Source organism: Charadrius vociferus, unplaced genomic scaffold (assembly GCF_000708025.1).
Source record: "Charadrius vociferus isolate BGI_N301 unplaced genomic scaffold, ASM70802v2 scaffold39, whole genome shotgun sequence".
In the NCBI taxonomy this organism is placed as follows: Eukaryota; Metazoa; Chordata; class Aves; order Charadriiformes; family Charadriidae; genus Charadrius; species Charadrius vociferus.
This window is the reverse complement of record NW_009650188.1, coordinates 6,620,514-6,645,544: the sequence shown is the minus strand read 5'-3', so window position 1 is coordinate 6,645,544 and position 25,031 is coordinate 6,620,514. Positions and strand designations below refer to the sequence as shown.

Genomic DNA, 25,031 nt, shown 5'->3' with positions numbered 1-25,031 from the left:
TCCCCAACAGAAGGATGTGGGCTTTCCTTTCCTAAGACAGAGCTGCCTGCCACTCCCTGCTCCACCAAGACATCACTAACTTCTCCTCGTCAACGCTGACTGAGCATATCAAGTCAAAGACCATTCTGATGTCAAGTTAACAGACAGTCCTAAAGGCATCTCTCGATGCAGCTTCTGCTAGGAGCTAAAACCCAAACCCAGAGCAACCTGTAGCGATGGAAAGATTTTTTTTCCAAAGGTTCACATGCACATGATAACACCTCCAGGTTTCAGGTAGATCCAGGGAGGGCAGAAATGAAAGGGGTGCTGCAGAGCTGCGACACTCCGTGGAATGACCAGCCAGGAATCGCCACCACCTTGGCGTTCCCCAAATCCCAGTGGGATTCCTGGTTCCTCAGGCCACAGGAAAAAACACTGCGTTTACAAAGGGACCGGCGCAGCTGCACCCCCTGGGCACAGTCCCCAGACAGGGTCCCCTATCTGTGCTTCCAGAACCAAACATACGAGCCCCATTTCTTTGCAAGGCAGATAAAACCAGGAAACAACAGTACAGCCAACACGTCTGTCCATTTAATCTTCTACTTCTCTGTCCAGCCATTAAACTTCTTTAGAGCAGGGACAGGCAATGAATCTGTAGGTCAATCCTAATGCATACATATAACAGACCTATTTTTATAGTTACCCTCAAAAAGGCATCTATAGACTATTTCTTATTATATTCTGTTCCCTGTCATGCAACCTTTGGTTGTGTCACATTAAAACAGCAGGCGGGATAGTCTCAATTATCAATTACAACTTTATTAATATCACAGTTTTATAATCTACCAGAGTTTTGAAACATTTTAATTCATCTCAAAGGCAGCAAGCCCCTAGCACAAAGGCTGCTGACAACCAGCACCTGGCAATTTCTAACTCTGCAAACCCTCATTTCAAGGGGCTGTGCTGTATTGTGCATATAAAATGTTGGGGGGAAAAAAAAAAAAGGCACAGGAACTTTGGTTGGTTTTAGGTTGGTTTTTGGGTGGTGTTTTGTCTTTTTTAATGGGCTGTTGCTCAAAGACAGAGGAGGAGAGGTTTTCCTCCAATACTTCCAAACTGATGTGAATATTTTCAAAAAAAGAAGACAAATCAAATGCTGCATGGACAGGCAAGAACCCTGCAGATGACTGCAAAAGTGCTTAAAACATAAGGAGCAGGACAAATATTTGAAAGCAAGGCTGAGTAAACAGGAAAGCCATAGCCCCCAGAAACAATAGGATCAGCAAGGTTCCTTTTCTGGATTTTACCACCAATTGTTTCCTTGCGCTTTTGGAGAGAAGTTTAATGTCTATGTACTTAAAAAATCCTCTTGAGAGGCGTACTAGCTTCCAACTGTGCGATGGAGTATCACAGACGAGCTGGACTGGAGAGCAGACCCGTGAAGCACTTACCCTGCAAGCCTCGGACCACTGTAACCCATGAGGCAACATAAGCAAGACAGACAGACATCAGCAAGACAAACAGGGCCTTTCCATAAAGATGAACACGTGAAGAGGTATTCTAGCTAACGCAGGCCAGCACTTCTTATGTCATTATAAATAAAGTGAACCTAATTTGGGGGGTTTGGGTGCTTTTTGTTCAGGTGTGCATCACACTGCACCCACATCTCTGGCTCTGCCTCTGTCTTTTTTTGTTTGTTTGTTTAATAAAAAGTTTGACTAGCTATAATACCATAGGGAAAAAACATTTTTTAAAAGTGTGATTATTTTTTTCAAACGCAAAATAATTACATGCAAAATGCTCAGGGGCAGAGAGGAAACCAGAAAAACCCTGGCTACCTTTGACAGATTTTCATCACTTCTACAATTTCACACCCCACACAGTGGTGCCTCTATTGCACACAAAAAGCAAAGAACAACTGTGTGGAGATTCCCAAGCTGGTACAAAGCCGCAAGCAGGAAGCGGCTCTGAAATACAGGGGTTTGGCAGAAAACAATGAGAAACCACATAGAGGAAAGGGAGCCTCACACACAAGAGGCAAGACGCACATGACACTGAAAAACAAGTAGCTGTGGCAGCTCAACCACTTCAAGTCTTGATTTCTTCCATAACAGTGGAAAAGGCAGTGAAGGATTCAGGTGAGGTGTCTAAAGAACAAGTCTTACGAGGACCGGCTGAGGGAACTGGGGTTGTTTAGTCTGAAGAAAAGGAGGCTGAAGGGAGACCTTATAGCTTTCTACAACAAACTGAGAGGAGGTTGTAGAGAGGTGGGGTTCAACCTCTTCTCCCAAGCTGCAAGTGACAGTATGAGAGGAAAGACCTCAGGTTATGCCAGGGGAAGGTTTAGATTGGATGCTGGGAAAAAATTCTTCACCAAAAGGGTTATCAAACATTGGAACAGGGAACTGGTGGAGTCGCCATCCCTGGAGGTATTTAAAAGACCGGTAGATATGGTGCTTAAGGACATGGTTTAGTGGTGGTTTTGGCAGTGTTAGGTTGATGGTTGGACTCAATGATCTTAAAGGTCCCTTCCAAGCTAGACAATTCTATGATACAAAAGCAGTGGAAGCAAAAAAGAAAAAAAAATTAAAAAAGAAAAAAGAATAAAACTAAGAACCTCTTTTCTCCCCAACAGATAAGTAGCTAAAGCTTTCTGTACCAACCTGACAAGAAAGTTCCCAGGGAAAAAGCAAGCTGCCAGCTATATTCCCAAATTTAGCACAGAAATATTGTGACCTATGACAGTGAATATTTCATAACTTACAACTACAAGGATAAATAGAAACTTAAAAAAAAATGGCTTATAGAAGCACGCTACTCATTTGAACTCCAAAAAAGCCTTAGAGCATAACAGCATTTTATCACAAAAAAATAAATTCTATAATCTCCATTATTTTTTTTTAAAGGAAGTCGAAAACTACTACTGTTCTTCAACTAAAAGCCTCCAGAAATACTAAAATCATTTGCCAACATGTACAATTAATTTCTGAAGGTGGAAAGTAAATGCATGCACTTGTTCTGAACACATTTTAGCTATGCATCATGTTAAGCCAGGGAGGGGTGCTCCCCACCATGCTCCTGCCCCAGTACTGCCACATACCTACCACATCCAAAACAATACATTTTTGCACATTTGGAGTAAAGGCACAACCAGTAAGTGACATGAAGCAAGCCAGTTATTTTTATGATTTTATTTTATATACACTTTCCAGGATCTTTTTATATTACTACAACCATCTGTTGCACAAGTCGCAAAGCTGCATGGAGACGAGCATCCTCCCAATGACGTATGATCTGATTTTGGGATCGTTCCAAGTCTGGATGAGGAAGCACCATTAATTACTCCTTATCAAAATACACATTCCCCTGCTGGGCTAGGTCTTGAAGATTATATGATCCTACTGAATCAGAGGGAATCGTAATCACGTGAGGGGGAGAAGAGGGGGAAAAAAAAAAAAAAATCTGTGCAGTGCAAAGGAAGGAAGGGAGTAATCCCTACATTGTGAAAGCCTGAACTTCAGCAAAAACCTCCCTTATTCCTACTATTTTAGGAACACTAAAAAGAAAAAAAAAATTACACCCCCACAGCTTTTTACCTTTCCCTTACATTTGTCCTACGTCCCAGTTTCCCACAGAACTGCAGTTCCACACAAGTTACAGATGACTTTCACAGCTGCATAAGAGACAGTTGGATGCAGAATAATACCTGGCAAGCGTTGTGCAGACTTGAGATAAACCTGTGTATCTGCTAACACAATCAGCAGCAGAGCAATAAAATCTGTGTGGTCACTGTTAGATTTCCATGATGACAAAACACAGATACCAACAGCTGACTGCTACTATAAAGAAGCCAACTTGAGATGGGAGACTCAGGAAATCGCTCTCCATCATTTCATGCACTATTTACATTTGGAAGCTCGTCCCTGCAACCACACTGGCCAGAGATGCTCACGGTTTAGGTTTATATTTGGGGACACAGCTCCATAGTTATAGAATCCCACCAAATAAAGGTCCTGTGTGCCTTTGCCTTCTCTTCTGAAAAGCCTGCCTTTGGGTTCGGGCAAGGTTGGCAAAGTTATGGGTCCTGAAAAAAATCATTCAGGTTTTACAGTGGTTAAAATTACTGGGGAGAGGGAAACTGCAGAAACTTATTTGCTGCATGGTACAGATCAGTACAGTGTCACTATTTCCTTTGTATCATCACTTGTGCTTTATTCCTTTACCTATATGGGCTTGCCTGCACAGCAACAGAACAAAGAAAAAAAGATCTTTAGTAGAAGGAAGAGCTGTACCAAAAAGCAAATGGTCTATTAGATATTATTTCGGGTTCTTTCACCGACTAGCTTTGCACTTGGTGCCTCTTAATTACACAAGCCAACAATTCCTCAGAAATCCAAAGCTTAGTCTATTATTTGCAATAATTGCACTACCTAGTGGATTGTAGCATGCTAAAAACCTTACTTATCCAAAAGGCAGTCTCTTCTTAGCTCAGAGAAGCAGCTCCTCGGTGCAGGGTCAAGAGGACATCAGAGACCAACCCCTTCCAAAACCTGGTGCTTCTTAAAATACAAGGCATGCTTCAGCTTCCAGCGAACCTGTCAACACCAACACAATGGCCCTGCCTTAAGCACTTCTATTTTTAACTTTTTCCATCCACGCAAAGGACAACTATTTAATAAATCTAAAGGAAGCATAACTAAAAGAATTGAACGAAACTTTTTTCATGGCCAGCCTGATTAATATGAGCACAAGCTGTAACCTCAGGCAGCCCAAATGAGTTGCAGGGATTACTGAATTATCAACATATTCCGCCTCAGAGACAGGAGAGATGCCAAAAACTGATGCCCGATCACCTGGGAGCTCACCAGCACATGACAGAGTTGAATCTGATGCAAAGGTGAATCACGATACACTGTGATGGAGTACGTGTCATCTGGCATGGCTGCCGTGGAGAATAGGTGCTATGAAGGATAAAGGTGACCTTAAATAGCTCATTATTCATTAGATGCATCTGATCCCTTTAATTTTCTTTAGGGTGCCTAGGATTGCGCTGTAAATCTGAGCACTTGGAGGGCCTTAAAAAACCCCTGGACTACGTACACATGTGCACACTATCTTTAGCGAACAAGCCTTTGCTTGCCTTGCTGGCAGGATTCAGCTTGTGTTCAAGCTGAAGACACCCTGCTCCAAAACAGTCACAAACTTGCTGCGCTGGAAGGAAACTATGCATTTAGCATCAAAAATAAAATGACCCAAAGGTTTTTCAGCCTCTTGCCCAAGAGGAAGGAAGGGCTGAGCACTCCAAAACCCCCAGCAGGACTCTAGAGCTTATGTACCCCAGTGCCTTCATGGTACTTTTGAAACCAAGCCCATTTTGGACAGCTTTCAAGCATTATCTGGGGAGGAGGGATTTGACTACTTACCACCTTTCCCCCAAATGGGAGAGAGAAGGGGGGGGGGGGGGAAATTGCACTACAAAACTGTGCCTGCACTTGCAGAAGAGCTTTCAGTGATCTGACGGAACAGCATACGTACCCGTGGTCTACTTTAAGGCATCACTACCTATACATACCTTGCAGGTATTACCTGTACAATTACCTCCATGCATGCTTCGCCCAAGCACCCCCAAAACCTGAACACCCCACTAATGATCACCATACCTCTTCCTAGCACATCGGAGGCATCTCCAGGCCAGCAGATGGGCTGGATCCTTCCAGCAAGAGCAGCCTGGGCAGGAACTGCTGCATACCCATGCAAAAATGCATCGCTCTAGGGCTTTTCTTGCTCATCTTTATCTCTGCGTGGGCAGGACACAGAGTGAAGGGAGACCTCTGTAAGAAAAGCCCTCAGGTATGCTAAACTCGTTTTCCATTCCTCCAGGCACCCACAGATTAAGTAAGTAGGTGAAAGTTGCATTAAAAAAAAAAAAAAAAAAAACCACCCACAAACAACAAAACTCTCCTTAGGACTAATGAATAGAGTTCATTTGCAGGACCAAAGAGCGCTTTTTTTTTTGTCCCCAAAACCAGAAGGTATAACCGTTTTTATATCGATATTCTACAAAGATACATCATCATTCACTGGTTGACTCTGTTTGCTGGAAGAGCAGCTCTCCAGCTCTGTACAGGTGGCAGATGACTTGCAGGAAAACTTCCTCCTAGGAGACGCGTATGCCAACTTTTCATCTCTTAGGAGGCTTTTTAACAAAAGAAATGCTGATGCAACATCAGCCTGGCCAACCTGACATGTAGAGAACAATAATTCTGTAGGAGCTCTTCTAGTAATTAACCCAAATCATCGAGACACTTCAGCCTCTTTCTCTGCTTCAGCCATATGTTTAACCCTTAGATATGCAATGAATATCAGTGGCACAAGAGTCCTGTATAGGCTCTATCTCATCCATCACTATGGGAACTCCAAGCCCACAAAGAGAAAAGCAAGTCATTATGATGTTATTAATTCTAAAATGAGTAAGCCTATAAATTTAATTGCATTGGGGTGCACCATCTCAGTCTTCAGCGTGATTTATGAAAATTAGATTTAATTTTACATTGATTTTTTTAAAATAATTCTTTGTAAGTAAAAGCTTTAAAAAATGACAAAAAAGTTGGGACTGTTTATCAAGTGATTTTCCACTATAGATCAATCTGTTGCCCTTGAATCTGCTTCCAGGATAGTCAAGCAGCTGCATAAATATCAGTTTGCCCACTTATTTTAATGTGTTATTAATGTAAAAAAAAAAAAAAAACCAAACAAGTCTCATTATACCTGCTTATGCAAAGTAGGCTAAAACAAGCTAGGACAGCAAATCTCCAAATAAAGGTGTTTTATATAAAGTAAAACTCTACAATAATTCGGTATTTTAACTTAAACACGTACATGAATGTCTTCTCTGTGAAAATCCTCCCCCAGAAATGCTCTCTAATCTCTGTCTCAATCTTTTTCTCAGGTTTCTTACTTTAGCTAATGAGATGCAACCATGTGCAAGGCACACAAGTGGAAAATTCAGATTGCTCATTTCCTTCCTTTTACAAAAATCTGAGCTTTCAAAGCTTGCAGTAGCTTCCCATAATCCGAAGTTCTCACTTTGAGTTTACCTAATCACAAAGGTCCTTCTAAAAAAAGTTTTAGGTTATTTTCAAAATGGGCGGCAACGGGCATAAGTCTGTCCCCCATCCCTGGGCTGTGCATCCCTGGCGCCTCCTTCCTACCAACCAGCACTTACACAGCCCCAGGCACGCCCCAGTATCACCAAGGCCACCAAAAGGTTATCTTTCCATCAAACTAGCCGCTGGGACTTAATCAAGCAAGCTGATACAACCAGCTGAGGGCTGCATGATTCCTTGCCCCCAGCTGTGGTGAAGTGAGCAGGGCTGAGAGAAGCCCATGTGCTTTGAGAGACCATGAAGCCACACCTTCATTCCTTGCCTCCCAAATTTTAAGCACCCCACTGAGCCGCAGAACAGCTATTCTGCAAGGACACTGTGCGATTCACACACACACAAAACGCTTCTGCCGTGTAATCTGTTGTCACAGCAACTGAACACAAAACACAAGACTGTCAGCATGAAAGCCTTGGGGCTGGGTAAAAAGGAAAGAGGGGAAGCAGCAGATGCACAAGATCAAAACGATACAGAGATACACAGCAAGTATTTGAGCAGCTCCTGACTACTTTCTGTTAGTCAAGCCCAGAACGGAAAGCCCAAGCTTCCTACAACTTATCCTTCTGGCTTATACTTTGTTTTGTTGAATCACGGAACAGTTTGGGTTGGAAGGGGCCTTTAAAGGTCATCTAGTCCAACCTCCCTGCAATGAGCAGGGACATCTCCAACTAGATCAGAGCCCCATCCAACCCGACCTTGAATGTTTCCACAGATGAGGCATCTACCACCTCTCTGGGCAACCTGTTCCAGTGTTTCACCACCCTCATTGTAACAGATTTCTCCCTTATACCTAGTCTAAGTCTCCCATGCTTCAGTTTAAAACCATTACCCCTTGTCCTATCACTACAGGCCCTAGTAAAAAGTCTGTCTTTCTTATAAGCCCCCTTTAAGTATTGAGAGGAAGAGGTTCATTGACGATTTGGTTGCTTTACCTTGGTAACATTCTTCAAAGAAACAAAGTGGCATGTGTCCTTTCAGCACCTTAGATGGAAGATGCTCCAGGAGTGCCTTAGCAATTATTTATTAATCCCTTTTTAATTGCTGATTCAGAATGACCAGTAATCTTTTCCAACAGGATAAGAATCCTCTACTTCAAAAAACTTTACACATGCCTTTCTCAAGAATGCAAAAAAAAAAAAGCACACAGAGCCAGGAGTTACACGCTCTTTTAGCTACAAATGAATGTTTACACTTTTACACTTTAAAGCAAGCCTCTGCTACTAGAACTTTATTAATTAACCATTAACTCTACAATAGAAAGAGTATGATGTTCCACTCCACAATATGCAAAACCATCATCATTTGTCCTGGATGCTTTTGTCTCTTCCATCTCATCTCAGAAGGCAGATGCGAGAATAAAGAAGTAGTCTTAGCATCTACCTCAAGAAGCAGGACAGTCAAAAAAACACCACGGACTTTTTTTTTTTTTTTCCCAAAGGACAGTGAGGCTGTTGTTATTTTAGTCCTGGCAAGACACCCTGTAGTATCACCTGAAGCAACTACCATCTCTTTACCAAGAGTAGCCAAGCATCACGTACCTTGACGAATAACTGCTACATATAAAACACCTTTCACAGTCTTCACCCCTACTTTCCAATGAAAACCTTTCGTAATCCATTAACTTTCCACTGAGTTACCTCTGCTGAAAACTGGCTTTAAAACATCAGCGGGAGGAAAGCAAAAGCTGATAGATTTCCACTGTATGTTTGAAGATAAGCTTCCCTTAAGCAGCCAGCACAGCTACCTGAACAAAGCAAGTGTTTCTGCAGACCACATACTGCTATGGGAGCACACGCTCCATTTGCGTTTTGGACTATTACCAGCAAATTTCTTAAGCAAGTCTGGACACACATCACTCCTCAGAGGGGGGCGATAAAGAAAGTTTTCCCGCGTTACGCTAATTACGCACAGAGAGCGGAGACATGAACCAAACACTCCACACTTTCACATCCTCCACGGGTCCAATGGCAACACCAACTCATTTTCTTGAGGTTTCTTCCAGCCAGTCTCTTGTGGTTTCCCCAAAGCCACGAGCGGCTTTCTGTGGCAGGACCAGAGGAAGCAGCAGGGATGCTGAGCTCGTGGGGATGCCCAGACCAAGCAGCTGTGTGTCCACAGGAAGGACAAAAGCCAGCAGAGCTGCCAGCACTGTTGTGAATTTCAGAGAGTCGTGCAATTTAGCCAGGCACAGTTTAAAAACTTTCTGGTATACAGTGCTAATGATGCAGATTAACAATTCCAAAATCTATTCTTTTTGCTAAACCACCTCTCTTCCCACAACGCCTCTCTGTATCTTGGTATAAGCACTCAATACCACACCCACCGATGGGATTACCCTTTCAAAACACATTTCATTCCCTCCCACTGTTTTCAAGTTAATGTCAACTTTTTAGGCATGGGAGCAATAAAATAAATTTTAAAAAAAGCAGCATTTGGGGGACCGAAAGGCTGGCAGACAGGGTCCCTCCCATCTGCCAGAGCAGCATGTTAATTTTCTACCATGCTGTTCACAAAAGAAAATGCCACAGCCCTGGAGTTGCAAAACAGACCAAACGGATGACATGAAAAAAGGTGATTAATCCACAGACAAATTAATGAGGAGATATATTTGGTACGAGCTTTTGCAACAGGAAGAACTGGGATTCCTATAAACATTTGTAGCCTCTTCCGTGTAATAGCTAGCGACACGGTCCAGGCAAAGATCAATGTCAGCAGCCCAGACGACAGCACTATTTAACTGCACATCCAAACCCTTAGTTAATTAATCATTAATTTGGTGAGTAAGGAAGTACAAAGAGACCAGAGCTGACTACTTCAAGTGTACCAGAAAACCAGTCCAGTTCCTTCCCTGACGCAAACATGAGCTTTACAAGGGCTGTAACCAAAGCTCTCAACCTCTGCTGATGACGGCAGTACTCATGAGCGGCCATGCCACAGCTGCATCACAGCTGCTCCAGGCAATTTCCAGACACCATAGGTAGGTGCTAAGAATTAAGAGTAAAACACGATTTGTCATCAAAAAAAAAACCCAGGATTGCTACTGTCATGTTTTCGCTTAAAGTTGCAGAGAAACAGGCACAGAAAGGCAACAAACTCAACTTTGAGAACATTCTGATGTCCTTCCCCAGTGCTACCCCATGTACTTCGAGTCACAAACGCATTTTCCTAGAGATTTCTAAATACATCGGTGGATGCCAAATTACAGGTCTTTTAAGAGTGCCTCTTGGATAATTTTTCACTAAACTGTGCACTCAGTACTCAAATGAAGGCCAGTGGCAGTCTGCGAGGGAACAGAGAGAACCAGCCTGGGGTGCAAAGGGTACCCCAAGTTCAGGCTTTACATCCTTTCCAGCATCTTCCAAGCAGTTATGGGCCATCTTGTGAAGGAGCCCCTACATCTTACAAGGAAAGGAAGTACAGAAAAATAAGGCTACAAGGAAATCTGTGGCAGAGAAAATACACCTTAAGTTGACCAAAACCCATAACTGCTATTCCTGCCTGCTCAACAGGGACAGGCAAGCAATACGGTCTCATCCATACTCATCATCTACATTAGCCACTTATAGCAATTTTTTTTTCACCCAATAGCCTCAACTCTCTGATTTAAAGAAATTTAATTCTGGAAAAGTCAAAAGGCTTTGGTTATTCCTGCCTTCTTGGGATACTGACAGACAAGAATAACTAAGGTCACTTGCAAGAGAACTGTGGTTTCAGAGCCATAGTGTTGTCAGTCAATTAATTGTTTCCTAGAGGTATTTACCGTTATTTGAAATGTCAGTTCTTTACAAAAGCCACAAGCTTCCTTTCCTAACCAGAAGTCAGAGACTCTGGCACCGCAACAACCTACTTGCAGTGTTTTCAAACTGTCAAAAAGAAACAGACAGCACTAAATACACTTTCTCATAACAGTTATGATAAAAGTCAAAAAGGCCCTCATTTCCTAAGAGTGCTATGAAGCTCTTGGAGAACTCATCTCTCTGTCTTTACTTCTGAAATAATCCCTGCTTTGTTCCACAAGAACTTAGGTTTAGCCGCCCAGACGGTGGATGGCCCCACTCACTCCCTGCAACTGGGGACCGCTTGTGGGAGGGAGGAAAGCCACTGGCTGTGAGAAAGGGGCAGTGCGCACGTACAGATGTATGCAGAGTCACTCTGCTTAGAAAGCAGAAGAGCGTTGACTCGTGTAATGCCAGTAATTTAATCAGTTAACTCATGCCTGCAGAACATGGATGGAGGGGACAGAAGAGCCATCCCAGTCCTGAGCACCCCTCCCAGCTCCGCCAGCAATCCCAGCAGAGGGGCGGGAGCATGCTGGGAGGCGAAGTAGGGAGAAAACTAGATTTCATTAAATAGACACCACACAACAATGGCAAGCGAGTTCACATTTCACCCTGGCAGCAGCACCAGCCCTTGCAGCAGCTGCTGCATCACCGCAGCCCCAAACGTCTTTATTCTACACTTTGTATACTTTCTTCATAACCCTGTTGGGAATCAGCAGAAAAAAAAAACACCTTAGTTTTTAATGACAAAATAATGGCCTCAACTCAGGAAGACTTGCAACTGTCCTTCAATAGTGGGCTTCCTCCCACCCCAAATCCTAACGCGTGCAAGAGGGGAAACTACAGAATAATACTAAGCATTTAACTATTTTGAATTTGCATTGTACCTCTCATCTGATTATCGCTGCAGTCTGACCAAAATTAAAACCACCAGCGTCTTCTCTGAAGACATGTATAAAGCAACCAGCAAAGGAGGGAGGCAGTAACACTACCCACACGGGCCAAAAGGCTATTGCTGGGACCAGAAGTGCAGGGAGATCTCAGCTGAACAACCCCATCTCAGGGAGGGGGAAGCCTTCCCAAATTGCACAGCCCAGGAACACCTCAGTACCAGGGAAACGGGAACAGAAGGTAGGTGAAGCCCAGGCAGGCTGCAAGAAGATTCAGAACAAAGAAAAAAAAGGGAGAGGGGCCAGAAAACACAAGTAAAGCAAGTAGGAGACCTGCAAGCTTAGAGCAACCATGGCCTTAAGCATCAGCTTCTTAAGTGGTTCATCAAGCAGCTGATGAAAAACTGCTTGTCCTATGTTAATCCAGCCAGGACAGCAGGACCCACAAGACCTGTGAAGGCAGCTAGCAAAAGCGGAGAAAGTGACGGCTGGAAGGAAAGCACTAGCTGCTGTAACAAAACAAAAGTAGATTGCTGGGCCAACCCCTGCACCCCAACCACTGCAGCCAGGAGGCAGGGCAGAGGGATACATGCCAGATCCCCACAAATAAACCACATTTTTTTCAGAAGCTGGGAGGCGAGGGCAGCAGGCAGGGCAGCCTCTCCACAGCTGCTCCCCAGGGACCAGCCCCACAAGCTGCCGGGAAGAAAATCCCACTGCAAAATCCCACCGGATGGGAGCATGTAAAGACCTGCAGATGAAAGGACTATAAATAATCATCATAATCAGAAATGGACCACAAGAGTCCTAGGATGAGAACGTCATCTTTTTACTTGGTCAAAGAATCCCACTTAACACTGTGATACCAAGAAGCATCTGTTGGTAGTTTTTCCAAAGGGATTGATTTTTCGTTCCACTAATCTCAGCAAGAGAAACTCACAATGAAAACTGTGCCTTTCAGAGCATGTAGCTTATGCTCCACAACCTTCTAAGCACAGCATAAGAAAGTATGACAAAAACTGCTCGTTTATCCCTCTTGAAGTGTTTCAGTGCAACCATTTGCTTAAAGATTCTGAGACACATTCAAAGAAGGTTAGAAAGATTCATTTTCCTGAAACAAAATATGCAGGGAAGAAAAAGAACAAGTTGGTTTTTTTGGTTTTTTTTGTGGTTTTTTTTTTTTTTTTTAAATCTGTTCAGGATCCTTGCTATTTTCCCCCCATGTAAAAAAACCAAACCAGCCCAAGTACAACATGCTTTATGAACATCAGCTAACCCAGGCGGGAACGAGGTCTTTTCTGATGCCAAGTAGGTTGAGCTATAAAGCAGACCTTGAAAAGTAACTTGCAAGATGAAAGCAGCATGCTCAGAACTGGGCTAGTGCCAACCTCAAACTCCCCAGTGCTTCCTCAGCCATGGAGCACCCGAGGGAACAAGTGTTCTGGGCAACCCACTGGCAAGTCAAGCACTACTGTAGTAGTGTATGCAGTCAGCCACTGCCTGCTTCAACACATGTGTGCTGGGGAAGAACCCCTGTTATCAAGCAGGTGTTGATGTTTGGTAGGTTTTAGAGGGCTTCGGTTGTTGGTTTTTTTTGGTTTATAAGAGACTTCTCAGACATAGCTGATCTTTCGGTTACAAAGTGTTAAAAGCAATGCAGGGGCTAAGTTTTACTCCTTTCCACTGCAGCCCACTGGTAGGGGACAGCTGCCACACCATAAGCCATTTAACAATTCTGCACTCTCATCTTCCCAGCTCAGCATCTCAAGCCCCCCAGGATGAATTAGAGGATTACCCCACTGCCACGGGGCTAGTAACCTGTAAACATGGACCCACTACAAAGCCAAGCCAGATAAGTAATTCTCTCTCCCTCTCTCAAAGCCTGCAGCAGAGATGAGACCATTACAGAAAGCTGACCCAAGAACACACAAACCCTGCGTCTTTGCAAGATCTCAATACACCATCTCTACAAAAGCCTTAAAAATCTTCTCCTTCCCCCACAAAACCAAGAAACCCCCAAAAGTGACTGTGCATGTAAGCCCTCAAGCTATCTGGAAGTCTACCTCCCATGTACAAGATGGTACTAGCTTACCTGCTACGGGAAAAAAATCCAATAATAGTTTTTGGATACTATTTCTAAAAGAGGAAATTTTGAAATTCTCCATTACTGAACACAGCTGTGTTGTGTCAGAACTGTAGGCATGATTACCACTGGAAAGAGCTCTTTGATGACTATCAGACTGGAATATCTAAAACAAGTAGAAGCATGGAAACAAGAAGTGCTTTGCCACCCAGTTTCAAAACAAAATGCTGAAGATCACTGAATAATATACAAGGTGTTGGTCAGGGTGGGGGGAGTTTATGGTAAGTGATCTCCCAAATAGGGCTGGACTCGTAGAAAAGAGATTAAAGACTGAGGCTGATTTATTTTTTTTAATTTAAATAAAATTACCTTGCCCCTCCTGTTCCTTTTTAGTTGATGAGTTTTCACCGTTTTCCATGCTTCGACATCAGAAACATTGAGAAATCAATCCGTTTTACCTCAAAAGTACTTAACACACAAAGGCTAACAGCAGTTTGCACCTGCAGCCTGGCAGTCTACAAAAGGCAGTCTCTCAGCTCAATATTCCTGGTCCCATTTGACAACTGTATACGTCTACTAGTAGCAGCTCTCTAATCTCACAGCACAGTTGCTTCACTAACAGCTGTCCTGAAGCTCTAGTCCATGCTGACATTGCCAACATCACCATCCTACCAGCACACTGCTAAAAACCCTGTTACTCACGGGATGCTACAGACCACGAGAGCAATCCCGAGCACACCCTTTGCAAATGGCTCAGCGTTAAGAGCTTGTCCTAATATTACAGAGTTTTAAACACAGCTAGTGATGCCACAGGTCCTCAACACAAGCATCCACATTTATCCCTCACTTAAAGCCTGTAAAGCTTGATTAGACACACACAGGGCTACTCTGTACTGGAGGAAGGGAGGAACCCAATATACTCCTGTTCGTGCAGCAGGACAACAGACCCAGTAAGGTTTCTGCAATTTATTGGTAAACTATGAAACTCATCTTATTTTTCTGATCAAAACACACTGTGGTAGCCACCAATAAGCAAGACCTCATGGTAAAGAGATCTGTGAAAGCAGGCTGAAAAAGTTCTTCTTGGGCAGGAGCTTATGAGGGGCCGCAGCCCTGGGCTGAGCTTTCGAAGGCTGTTATGAACCAGAGACAGTGACGTTGGATGCAACTAGTTCAGTTTAAAACACCGGACCTCGTATCCCAGCTAATCCACAGGTAGAAAACAGAGCCAGACAGTGAGCACGAAATCACTCAACGCAGCGTCACCGGTGGCGGTAAGTGATGAATTAGGGCCCCGAGGACACAAGCAGGAGGTCTCAGTCTGACAAGGGTTGTATGATTAAGGGTAACGCTCACAAAATTATGGCAAACTACAGAACCAAGTTTCCCATCCCATTCATCTGCACTGGAAATTATTTTCTCTACGTGTTGTTTGCAGAGCAATCCCATTTTTCATTTCCGTGGGAAGCAGCAGCCTGGGATTTTCACTTGCAGACTCAAGAGAGGCCAGGAGAGCCTCCTGAAGCCTCGGGCTATAAGAGAAACGCTACTTGATGCTACCGAATAAGCCAGAAATTTTTCAGCAAGCTAACAATTCTGAGCAGCAAACAACAGTTTCCAAGTTTTAAACCTACAATAGCAGCAATCTGACTGCGTCAAACCCCGCGATTAATCCTTCTAGCAACTCAGGGCAAGCACCACAAATAGCAGCTGTTTTTGCAGCAGAATACCACACAATCCCAGCTCTCTTCATCCCCCAAAATAAGCACTCTGCCATGTATAGTATTCCCAAAGCCGTCACACAGCAGCACCGGTGTCTCAAGAAACACGCACGATGGCGGAATTGGAGAAAACCTGGGAATTTAAAGGGTATGCAGGAAACGATAAAGAGCTTTAAAGCAACTTTATATAACTGAACTGAACAACTGCTGGCCATTAAAAGCCCTGATCTCTTAACTACTCATGTTGAAACCTGCAAAATGTAAATCAAGCCTTTGCGAGACCAACTAAAATAGAGTCCCCCCCAGGGCTCCACAAATACCACGGCAAAGCCACGGCAGCGTGGGGCCGGCTCTTCCCAGCCCCGGCTCAACACGTCTGCAAGGGCTTCCCGACACACCCTGTAACACCAGCCTAAGTGCCGGAAACACTCTCTCCCAACACATTAATTACCATTTCTCCGCTTTTAAATTGCAGCTACACTATGCAAAACTTCACGTGCGCACGTCCTGCTTGTTTGCCGTTGGTTTTGCAGTGGTTCCCTATGAAGGCAACGAACCGCAGCCTCGTAAAGTTTTAATAGGATAACCAGCAAACTAACAGCATCACTCTGCTGCACTAAATTAAACAAAGCAACTGACTGCATCCCAATGGCATAAACTACATACTTAATTTAAGGCAAATTTTATAGCCCTCCCTTTAAAAAAAAAAAAAGCTGCTTTTTTGTACTGAAGAAAAAAAAACAACCCTACCTCTTCTGCTACAAAAAACTGGCAAATCAAGCCAAAGCTGAACATAAGAACTGGCATCTTGCCTGGGTTTCCTTGTAAATGCCTTCAAATGGCAGTCATAACCCAAACTACGCTTCGCGGACAAAGTATATATAACCAAGCATGATTGCTCTCCTCAAAGCCAAATAAAGGACTGAGTGGTTAGAAAAGGGGGAGGTGAAGGAGATAGGCAACCCACGTCTAACAACGAGCAGCTTTTACAAGTTTTTCCTGTATTTTATAAATACAAGATACCATCCAGCTTGGTGCCACGGGTTTCTAGGCTGGTCAACAGCAAGGATTTCAGAAGAATTCAAGAGCAGGATCACTCAGTTCTAACCACAGTCCGTGCCCACAAACACAGCCAACACGTTTTTAACGAAGGCAACCAGCAATTTAATTTTTCTTCTTGGGAGGCAGACGAGCAGAGAGCTGCCTTCCAGCACTGAATGCCAGCTTCTCTTCTCAGGCAATGACAGAAGAGATGGGAATCGGTCTTTCTTGCCTACCAGATAGTCCTGAACTCACAGCTGAGGCCACCAGCACCATCAGTCAAGCACATCTCCTGGGCACCGTCCCTGCTGAGATGCAGCAGACAGGGAAAGCCAGACCAGACTGCTCCTAGCTCACAGGCTTGTTGATAAAAGCGTAGCTGCTCTCAGCGGAGATAGGGCCACTCCAGAGCCACGAAACAGCCACCAGCGTGCTGAGGACGCTGCCTCTTTGTCCGAGGAACAAAACACCAGGATCACGATAGCTGAAATCGAGCAGATCCAGGCAGAGAATAAAAGTGGTAGGGAAAAATGAGATGTGGCTCTAGCAGGGACGGTTGGGAAGGGAACAGGGAGCCACATGTAAAAGTGCATTAAAAAAAAAAAGGTGTAGAAACAACACAAAGCACACAGAAATTAGAGCTGCAGAAGGAAGAAGTGAGAATCTGCTCTGATACATCTGAAAAAATACAAGCCTTTGCCCAGCAACACTGCCCAGCACCCAAAACACTCCATGCACCTCCATACTACTTCTTTTCCCCTTCTTCTAGTGCTCAAAGGAACATCTTTAACACACAGTTTTGTTTTGGCACATTAGGGGTCTAAATAGCAAAGCCGTGCTAAAACGTATGCATATGAAGTGCTGGGGAGATGCCAGAACTATCCCAACGCTCCCAGCAGAAGCGAACAGCACAGACTGTAAAAATAATGTGACGCTATGTCTTCAAAAAAAGCAGACAACTAACTACATACCGTAATGCCTCAGCTTCCATCTTCTATTTAAAAGTTGGCACTGCTGCCACAAAGTCCCTTATTCCTGGAATATACAGGAACATGGGGGGAGGGCAGTGTTGGGGAAAAAAACACTGAGACTGGTTGGGTCAAGTCTAAATTAGAAATAATTCAACCTGAGGAACTGGAAAATGGGGGAAGCAAAAGGATACTTTTAAGAAAAGTGGAAGAAAGGACACAGTGGTGCTCCCCCCTCCTCTCGTGCACTAACTTAATTACACAAACACCACGCTGCGAATGGGTTTAACTCCCCCTTCTCCTGATTTACAGCTGCAAACTCCGGTCTCAGAGCCTCTTGGGGGGAGGCCTCTTACCTAGGGAGTCTTAATACCCTCTCATACAAAGAGAAACAACTTTTATAACTCCTGATGTTCCTTGTGCAGGGACTGGTAATTACCCCAATTCTGCTCTCCCCAGGGAGCACCCTAACTTCTGGGCACAGATCTCCTTTCCAAACACTCCTGGAATATGAGCCTTTAACTTAGTAATAGTGATCCACACTGTATTTTTCTGTACCAAGCCCTTTGATAGCATCTAGTCACAAAACTAAAGATTTTTAAATGTGTTCAGAAGAGTAACTTGTAAGAAGATTCAAAGGAATCCCTGCAGTCCATTCTCACATGTTGGCAACAGACCTGCAGTTCTTATTGACCTTTTGCAAGCTTCTCCAAAACGTTGCACTGATCGACATGGACGGGACATTGCTGGATGTTAATCAAGACATCCCAAACTGCCAAAATCTCAATGCAGCGCAGCATTTGCACGCTGGAAGCCTGGAGCCGATGCTGTCAGTCCTGAGCGGGTGCAAAGCAGCGCTAACCATTCAGGATACCCGTGCTTTTACAAATAAAGGCAACTGCAGCATCAAACAAGGATACGGGTTTGAGCACACAGCCTAAGCCTCAAAAATCATGCAGAACTAACTGCATAAAAGGGCTTTGTGTCCCAGAATGCGTTCGTGTCCTACAGAGTACACAAATACTTGTCAAGCCCTTTGCCTCTTCTCTCTTACTGATGTCAATAATTAAGTGTCCCACAGACCATGGTGTGCTGTGGGGAACAGCCCGGGGGCAGACAGAATCCAAATGTGGCACCCAACAGCTCACACAAAGATGGCTTGAAGTATTCACAAGAGCACAGCAATGCAATGCTGCAGAGGAGCTTGGGGCATTTGAGACTAAAATGGCACTTTTTAGTACAGGACAGTTCTTCAGTGTGCAAGGAGCTCGGGAATGCGTACAAAGGCACACAGGAATATTTACTGCTTGCACAGAACATGCACAGATAGCTTGATGCCTTGCTATTAGTCTTCTTAAAACTAAGTCCCACCACCACCACTCCCACAACAAGCTTCCTATTCTTAAAAGGCTTTACATTCTAAATACCCCACCGAAAAACCTAACTGGAAGAAAGGAAACAAAACCACTCAAATATCTGAAAGTCAGTCAGTCAGCTTCTTCTTAAAAAGTTGTACTCTAGTCTAAAAATATGCCAGAGCAAACTCACAAACCTACAAGAGCCTGCGAACAAACCTGAAACCCAAGTGATTGACAACAATGATGTAATACTACACTATTTTTAAAGATGCAGTTGTTTTCATCAAAGAAACATGCATGTTTCTTCAAAGCCCAGGACACAGCATACTGTTTGCTCCAGTATGTCAGAAAAACTTTTTTTTTTTTCCTCAAAAATCACCCATACACATGCAAGTGCACAGACTCAAGGGCAGCAGTAATACAGACACGCCTCAACTAAGTTTTACCTTGATAATGAAGAACCATGATGTTCTATTAAAGAATAATTTGAGAACAAATCTTAGCTTACAGTTTTTTCCAGGTGTCCTGAATAAAAATCCCCAATTTACCAAAAAAAAAAAAAAGAGAAGAGGCCTTAGTAACTACTTCCCCTTAACCAAACAATTACGTATGGTTATGTGGTATATTTATTTCAAAGCTCCTAACACAAAGAAACACTTCTTTAGGGTGGTGAGACACTCCTGGCTGAGGCAGGTGGACGCAGCCAGCAGGTGACCCCTGGTACAGGACTCAGCACCATCATCTCCATCTCATGAATGCAGGCGGGAGCTTTCATACAACCCGTCCTCAGGCTGTGAAACCCAAGATTCAGCTCCCCCACCCCTAATGCAACTTTTTTTTTTTCTCCTCCAAATTACACCAAAAGCGCAATGCATTATTGATGCTAAAACTTAAGGTTCAACAGTGGCTCTTGAACAGAAACTGCGAATGGTTACTCTGAGGCCTTTTTTAATTTTTACTTTATTTAATGATGCGAGGATGTAAGCTGTGGTTTTAACTTTCTGTGGGTTGGCTTGTCTTCCAAACCAATTACCCTTTCTCCATGTCAAGACAGCTTAAATAACTGAATGAACAGAGGAAAAGAAAAGCTTGTCTACAAACCAAAGCGACAGCTAAAATACTTTAACCCAAAGGAACCTCTGGGAATGCCAATTAACCAGAAAATTCTCCTTCTCCTTTTTTTTTTTTTGACTTGATGTTACAGTTCTGCTGTAATGCTGACTGCTCTCTAACAAACCAAACCCACACAGTATTTATTATTTAAAAGACAACGCTGCCCTGGTATAAGAGAATACAGAGCAGATGTGCCCACACGTACACACCTTTTCCCGCAGCGCTTGCCACTTTTCAAACCAGCCTCTCCTACCTGAATCCCAAGCCTGTTGCTGCCTGGAAGACTCCAGGACCCAAACTTCCTGGTGCACGGGGGCGAAACACGCTCACCGCACCCTGGAGCAAATTCTGCCTCTCGCAGCCTGGGCTTGCTTGTCTCGCAAACGGACAGCACAACCAATGCAGACTGCAGCGAAGCAACCCTTTGCCATGCTCATGTTCGCTCTGCCTCTGTGAAGAAGGCTGAAATTCAAGTCCATAAAGCTCTGGTTTGCAGCTATGATTAGCCCTAAAGAAAACACCAGCAGGCAAGGGGTGAAGAGCCCGTCTCCCGTCCTGCAGGACCAAACCCGTGCGTGAAGAGCCCTTCTCCCGTCCTGCAGGACCAAACCCGTGCGTGAAGAGCCCGTCTCCCGTCCTGCAGGACCAAACCCGTGCGTGAAGAGCCCGTCTCCCGTCCTGCAGGACCAAACCCGTGCGTGAAGAGCCCGTCTCCCGTCCTGCAGGACCAAACCCGTGCGTGAAGAGCCCGTCTCCCGTCCTGCAGGACCAAACCCGTGCGTGAAGAGCCCGTCTCCCGTCCTGCAGGACCAAACCCGTGCGTGAAGAGCCCGTCTCCCGTCCTGCAGGACCAAACCCGTGCGTGAAGAGCCCGTCTCCCGTCCTGCAGGACCAAACCCGTGCGTGAAGAGCCCGTCTCCCGTCCTGCAGGACCAAACCCGTGCGTGAAGAGCCCGTCTCCCGTCCTGCAGGACCAAACCCGTGCGTGAAGAGCCCGTCTCCCGTCCTGCAGGACCAAACCCGTGCGTGAAGAGCCCGTCTCCCGTCCTGCAGGACCAAACCCGTGCGTGAAGAGCCCGTCTCCCGTCCTGCAGGACCAAACCCGTGCGTGAAGAGCCCGTCTCCCGTCCTGCAGGACCAAACCCGTGCGTGAAGAGCCCGTCTCCCGTCCTGCAGGACCAAACCCGTGCGTGAAGAGCCCGTCTCCCGTCCTGCAGGACCAAACCCGTGCGTGAAGAGCCCGTCTCCCGTCCTGCAGGACCAAACCCGTGCGTGAAGAGCCCGTCTCCCGTCCTGCAGGACCAAACCCGTGCGTGAAGAGCCCGTCTCCCGTCCTGCAGGACCAAACCCGTGCGTGAAGAGCCCGTCTCCCGTCCTGCAGGACCAAACCCGTGCGTGAAGAGCCCGTCTCCCGTCCTGCAGGACCAAACCCGTGCGTGAAGAGCCCGTCTCCCGTCCTGCAGGACCAAACCCGTGCGTGAAGAGCCCGTCTCCCGTCCTGCAGGACCAAACCCGTGCGTGAAGAGCCCGTCTCCCGTCCTGCAGGACCAAACCCGTGCGTGAAGAGCCCGTCTCCCGTCCTGCAGGACCAAACCCGTGCGTGAAGAGCCCGTCTCCCGTCCTGCAGGACCAAACCCGTGCGTGAAGAGCCCGTCTCCCGTCCTGCAGGACCAAACCCGTGCGTGAAGAGCCCGTCTCCCGTCCTGCAGGACCAAACCCGTGCGTGAAGAGCCCGTCTCCCGTCCTGCAGGACCAAACCCGTGCGTGAAGAGCCCGTCTCCCGTCCTGCAGGACCAAACCCGTGCGTGAAGAGCCCGTCTCCCGTCCTGCAGGACCAAACCCGTGCGTGAAGAGCCCGTCTCCCGTCCTGCAGGACCAAACCCGTGCGTGAAGAGCCCGTCTCCCGTCCTGCAGGACCAAACCCGTGCGTGAAGAGCCCGTCTCCCGTCCTGCAGGACCAAACCCGTGCGGGGGGGGGAGGGGGGGAAATGAAGTTTCTCAAGAAAAGTGAGAAAATTGATTGTGCTTTGCCGGGGGTGCCGTTCTGAAGCGAGTTGGTCTTGTGCTGTTGAAAGGCACAGGCCTGAAAGTGGGTCTGAGGGGGACCCCTGTTTCCACCTCCGCTTCTTTAATTTTTAATGAACTTGTAGCTATTTTCATATCTAAATCCAGATCTCTGTGCTGCTTACAGGCAGTGGCTCTGTCAGACGTGGCCAAAGACCGGGGTATGAATTTGAGCTATCGCCAGAAGATCTCTCTGTACCTTTTCAGGTTGAGGAACTGTGTAAAGATTAAAATCCAGGAATCATGTAAAGCCAAAACTGCTTTTATAGGAGAAAGTGCTTCCAGAAGCCTGCTCAGGAAACAGGAAACTACTCGTCATGATAGGAGAGTCCAGGGAAGGCTTTGTAAACTCGGTTATATTCTGAGAAAGCCTGAGTGCAGCGTGTGGCCATAACAGCAGAAGAAAAATACAGTCTGTTCTGGGAAAAAGATGCACTTTCTTGTTTTGAAATAAACACATGTATCCTATAGAAGCTGACCCTTTGCTTCTTGCATTAAGAGCCTGTGTCACACAAGGTACTCACAACACATACTCGTAAACAAGCCTAGAAATTACCCTGCTGATGGTAGATATTATTACTCTTGGTACCGCACTGGTGCGGTGATTCCTCATTTTGCCTCCCCAACAGAGTATGCACCTGGCCGCGATGAGATAGCCTCTGTGCCAAGAGTCCCCTGGACACCCCCAGCACCAGCAGAAGGGACACGGGTGCATTACAGAGTCATCGCTGCATCCCTATTGTTCGGGCTGGAATTACACATCTCCAGTGGAAAGTTTGATTTCCTCTGCTTCCCCCCCTTTTCCTCAGTTTCTGAAAACAAGACAGCCGCTGTGAAAGTGATGCTGAGCTGGTGCCATCAAGGTAGAAGGTCTGGAAACAGCACGCTGATGGAGCTTCTCAGGTTCAGTAGCAGCCGGGCTATTGCCTGCAGTTGAGAACGGACACAGCAGGGTAGGCAACAAGCAACAAGGGAGCAGGAAGCCACATGGAGCAGATCTATGTGAGCGAGAGAAGTATTAGGGTAGAGGTGAGAAGGGAACAAGGACTCTGAGCAGGATCAGAGGGTATTGCCACAAATCCCACTCAGTGGAGCAGCGGGATCATCTGTGCACGTGTGGGAGGTTCCCATGGATAATGGAAAAAATTCAGCTTAATGCAAAATTCTTGGGTTTAAAGATACTCAGTTTTAGTACTTAAAAACAATATTTTGCTTGAGGTTTTTTAACTAATCATTTTCCAATATTTTAAAGGATGTATGTAGAACTGTCCTCAACAGTTTATGGGAAGCCCTCCTGTCATTTCCAGGTTACTGACTCTAGTAAAGAAATCCCGAGGAGGAGATAGCTGCTGATATTTGCCATCAAAATACACTTTGTACTTGTAATGGCAATTTCATCTTCGACATAGATATTTAAAGTACTACGAAAGATCAAGTGATGCAGTCTTATTTCATTCGGTAAACCTGCACTCATCTAACTAAACCCAGAATTAAATCTCATATCCCTATAAATACATGACCGATGCTTTCCGTTTAATGTCTTACCTGCTGAAATACTCTGTGAAAGCATTGCAACGTATTCCCCATAAACCCATTTCCTTTCCAACACAGGAAAAAGCACCCTCATGTTAAATAACCGTGTCTTAAAAGCACAGAACCCGGATAACTTCTCAAACTTTGCAGTGCGTACAGGGGTGAATCACAGTAAAAAACCCTTGGTCAATAAATTCTTACGACTGGAAACTCCCACGAAGCAGAGTGAGTCATCCTGCACGGCAGGAGTGGCCTGAAAGGAAGGAAGGACTGTGTGATAGATAGGATGGGCACAACAACGAAACTTTCAGTTAGCCATCTGTAAAATAAGAATAATATTTGTGGATAAGCTTTGTGACTGTGCTGGGATTAGACAGCACAGGCACAATGAAACAAGAGCAGAAAAATGACATGACTGCTGTTTCAAAAGCAGGTGCAAGTCTACAGGCACTTACTGCCCCAAATTGCGCTAATCACAGTGATATCAAGTCTCAAGAAAATTTGCTTTCTATTTAATAAAGAGGTGGTCAGGGAAGAACTTAAATATATAAAGTTAGCTGTAGAAATCAACACGTTATTACTTCAATTCTTTTTTGAAGTACGCAGGTCAGGTTAAATGAATGAGAACAAGTGGGGAGAGAGTAAGAACAAAGAGAAGAAACGCAAAGAAGGAAAAGCAAATCAAAAAGCTGAGAGGAAACAGCCCTTATAAAAGCAACTCCTAACAGGAAATTCTGTCAGCTTTCGGAAGGCCAGAACTCCCGAGGTTGGCAGTCTCGCTCTTCCAATAGACCTCTTTTAGAAAAAAAAAAAAAAAAGAGAAAAAAAGAAAAGCAGTATTTTCTTTCCTTTGATAAAAAAAAAAATTGCAACAATGTGGTGTACACCCACAAGCAATCAGAAATAACAAGTTTAGAGCACAGTTAGTCTCTGTCCTTCAGCAGCTCAAACCGAGCGCTAACACACCTATACACTAAGACATTTGACCCATTTGGGATTTACGAGGTCCAGAATGTTTTTAGTAAGCATCACGGGGCAGCAAGCACTTTAATTTTCAGTCTTCCAATACTGATTTAGTATCAGCATTTATTCACAGACATAGGAAAACCACTCAGAAGTTTCAGACTGGGATAGCAGAGCTTGGTTGCTCTGTGGGTGTCAATTATTAAAACAGGTTGGTAAAAGTAACCCACACAGAGAAAAAAAGCCCTACATTTGCCAATAAAAGTAAATAGATCGCTTGAGGATCCCCAGATGAAAACTGCTGTCCACCTAAACATTTCATTACCAGTACATATGTGTCAGTTTACACTAAAAAATGAAGGACAGAAAAGCCCTG

At 44.9% G+C, this 25,031-nt stretch overlaps 2 protein-coding genes across 2 annotated transcripts in view; both read right to left on the bottom strand.

Moving 5' to 3' along the window:
• Window positions 1-14,312, bottom strand: part of LAMC1 (laminin, gamma 1 (formerly LAMB2)) — a 60,534-nt gene extending 46,222 nt beyond the window's left edge. Inside the window, exon 1 of the mRNA XM_009892946.1 lies at window positions 14,264-14,312. Within this exon, the coding sequence (XP_009891248.1) occupies window positions 14,264-14,312 (49 nt within the window). The remainder of the gene's footprint in view (window positions 1-14,263) is intronic.
• Window positions 14,313-20,421: 6,109 nt separating this feature from the next.
• The window catches only part of DHX9 (DEAH (Asp-Glu-Ala-His) box helicase 9), a 54,564-nt gene continuing 49,954 nt past the window's right edge, over window positions 20,422-25,031 (bottom strand). Inside the window, exon 28 of the mRNA XM_009892945.1 lies at window positions 20,422-22,003. Within this exon, the coding sequence (XP_009891247.1) occupies window positions 20,422-22,003 (1,582 nt within the window). The remainder of the gene's footprint in view (window positions 22,004-25,031) is intronic.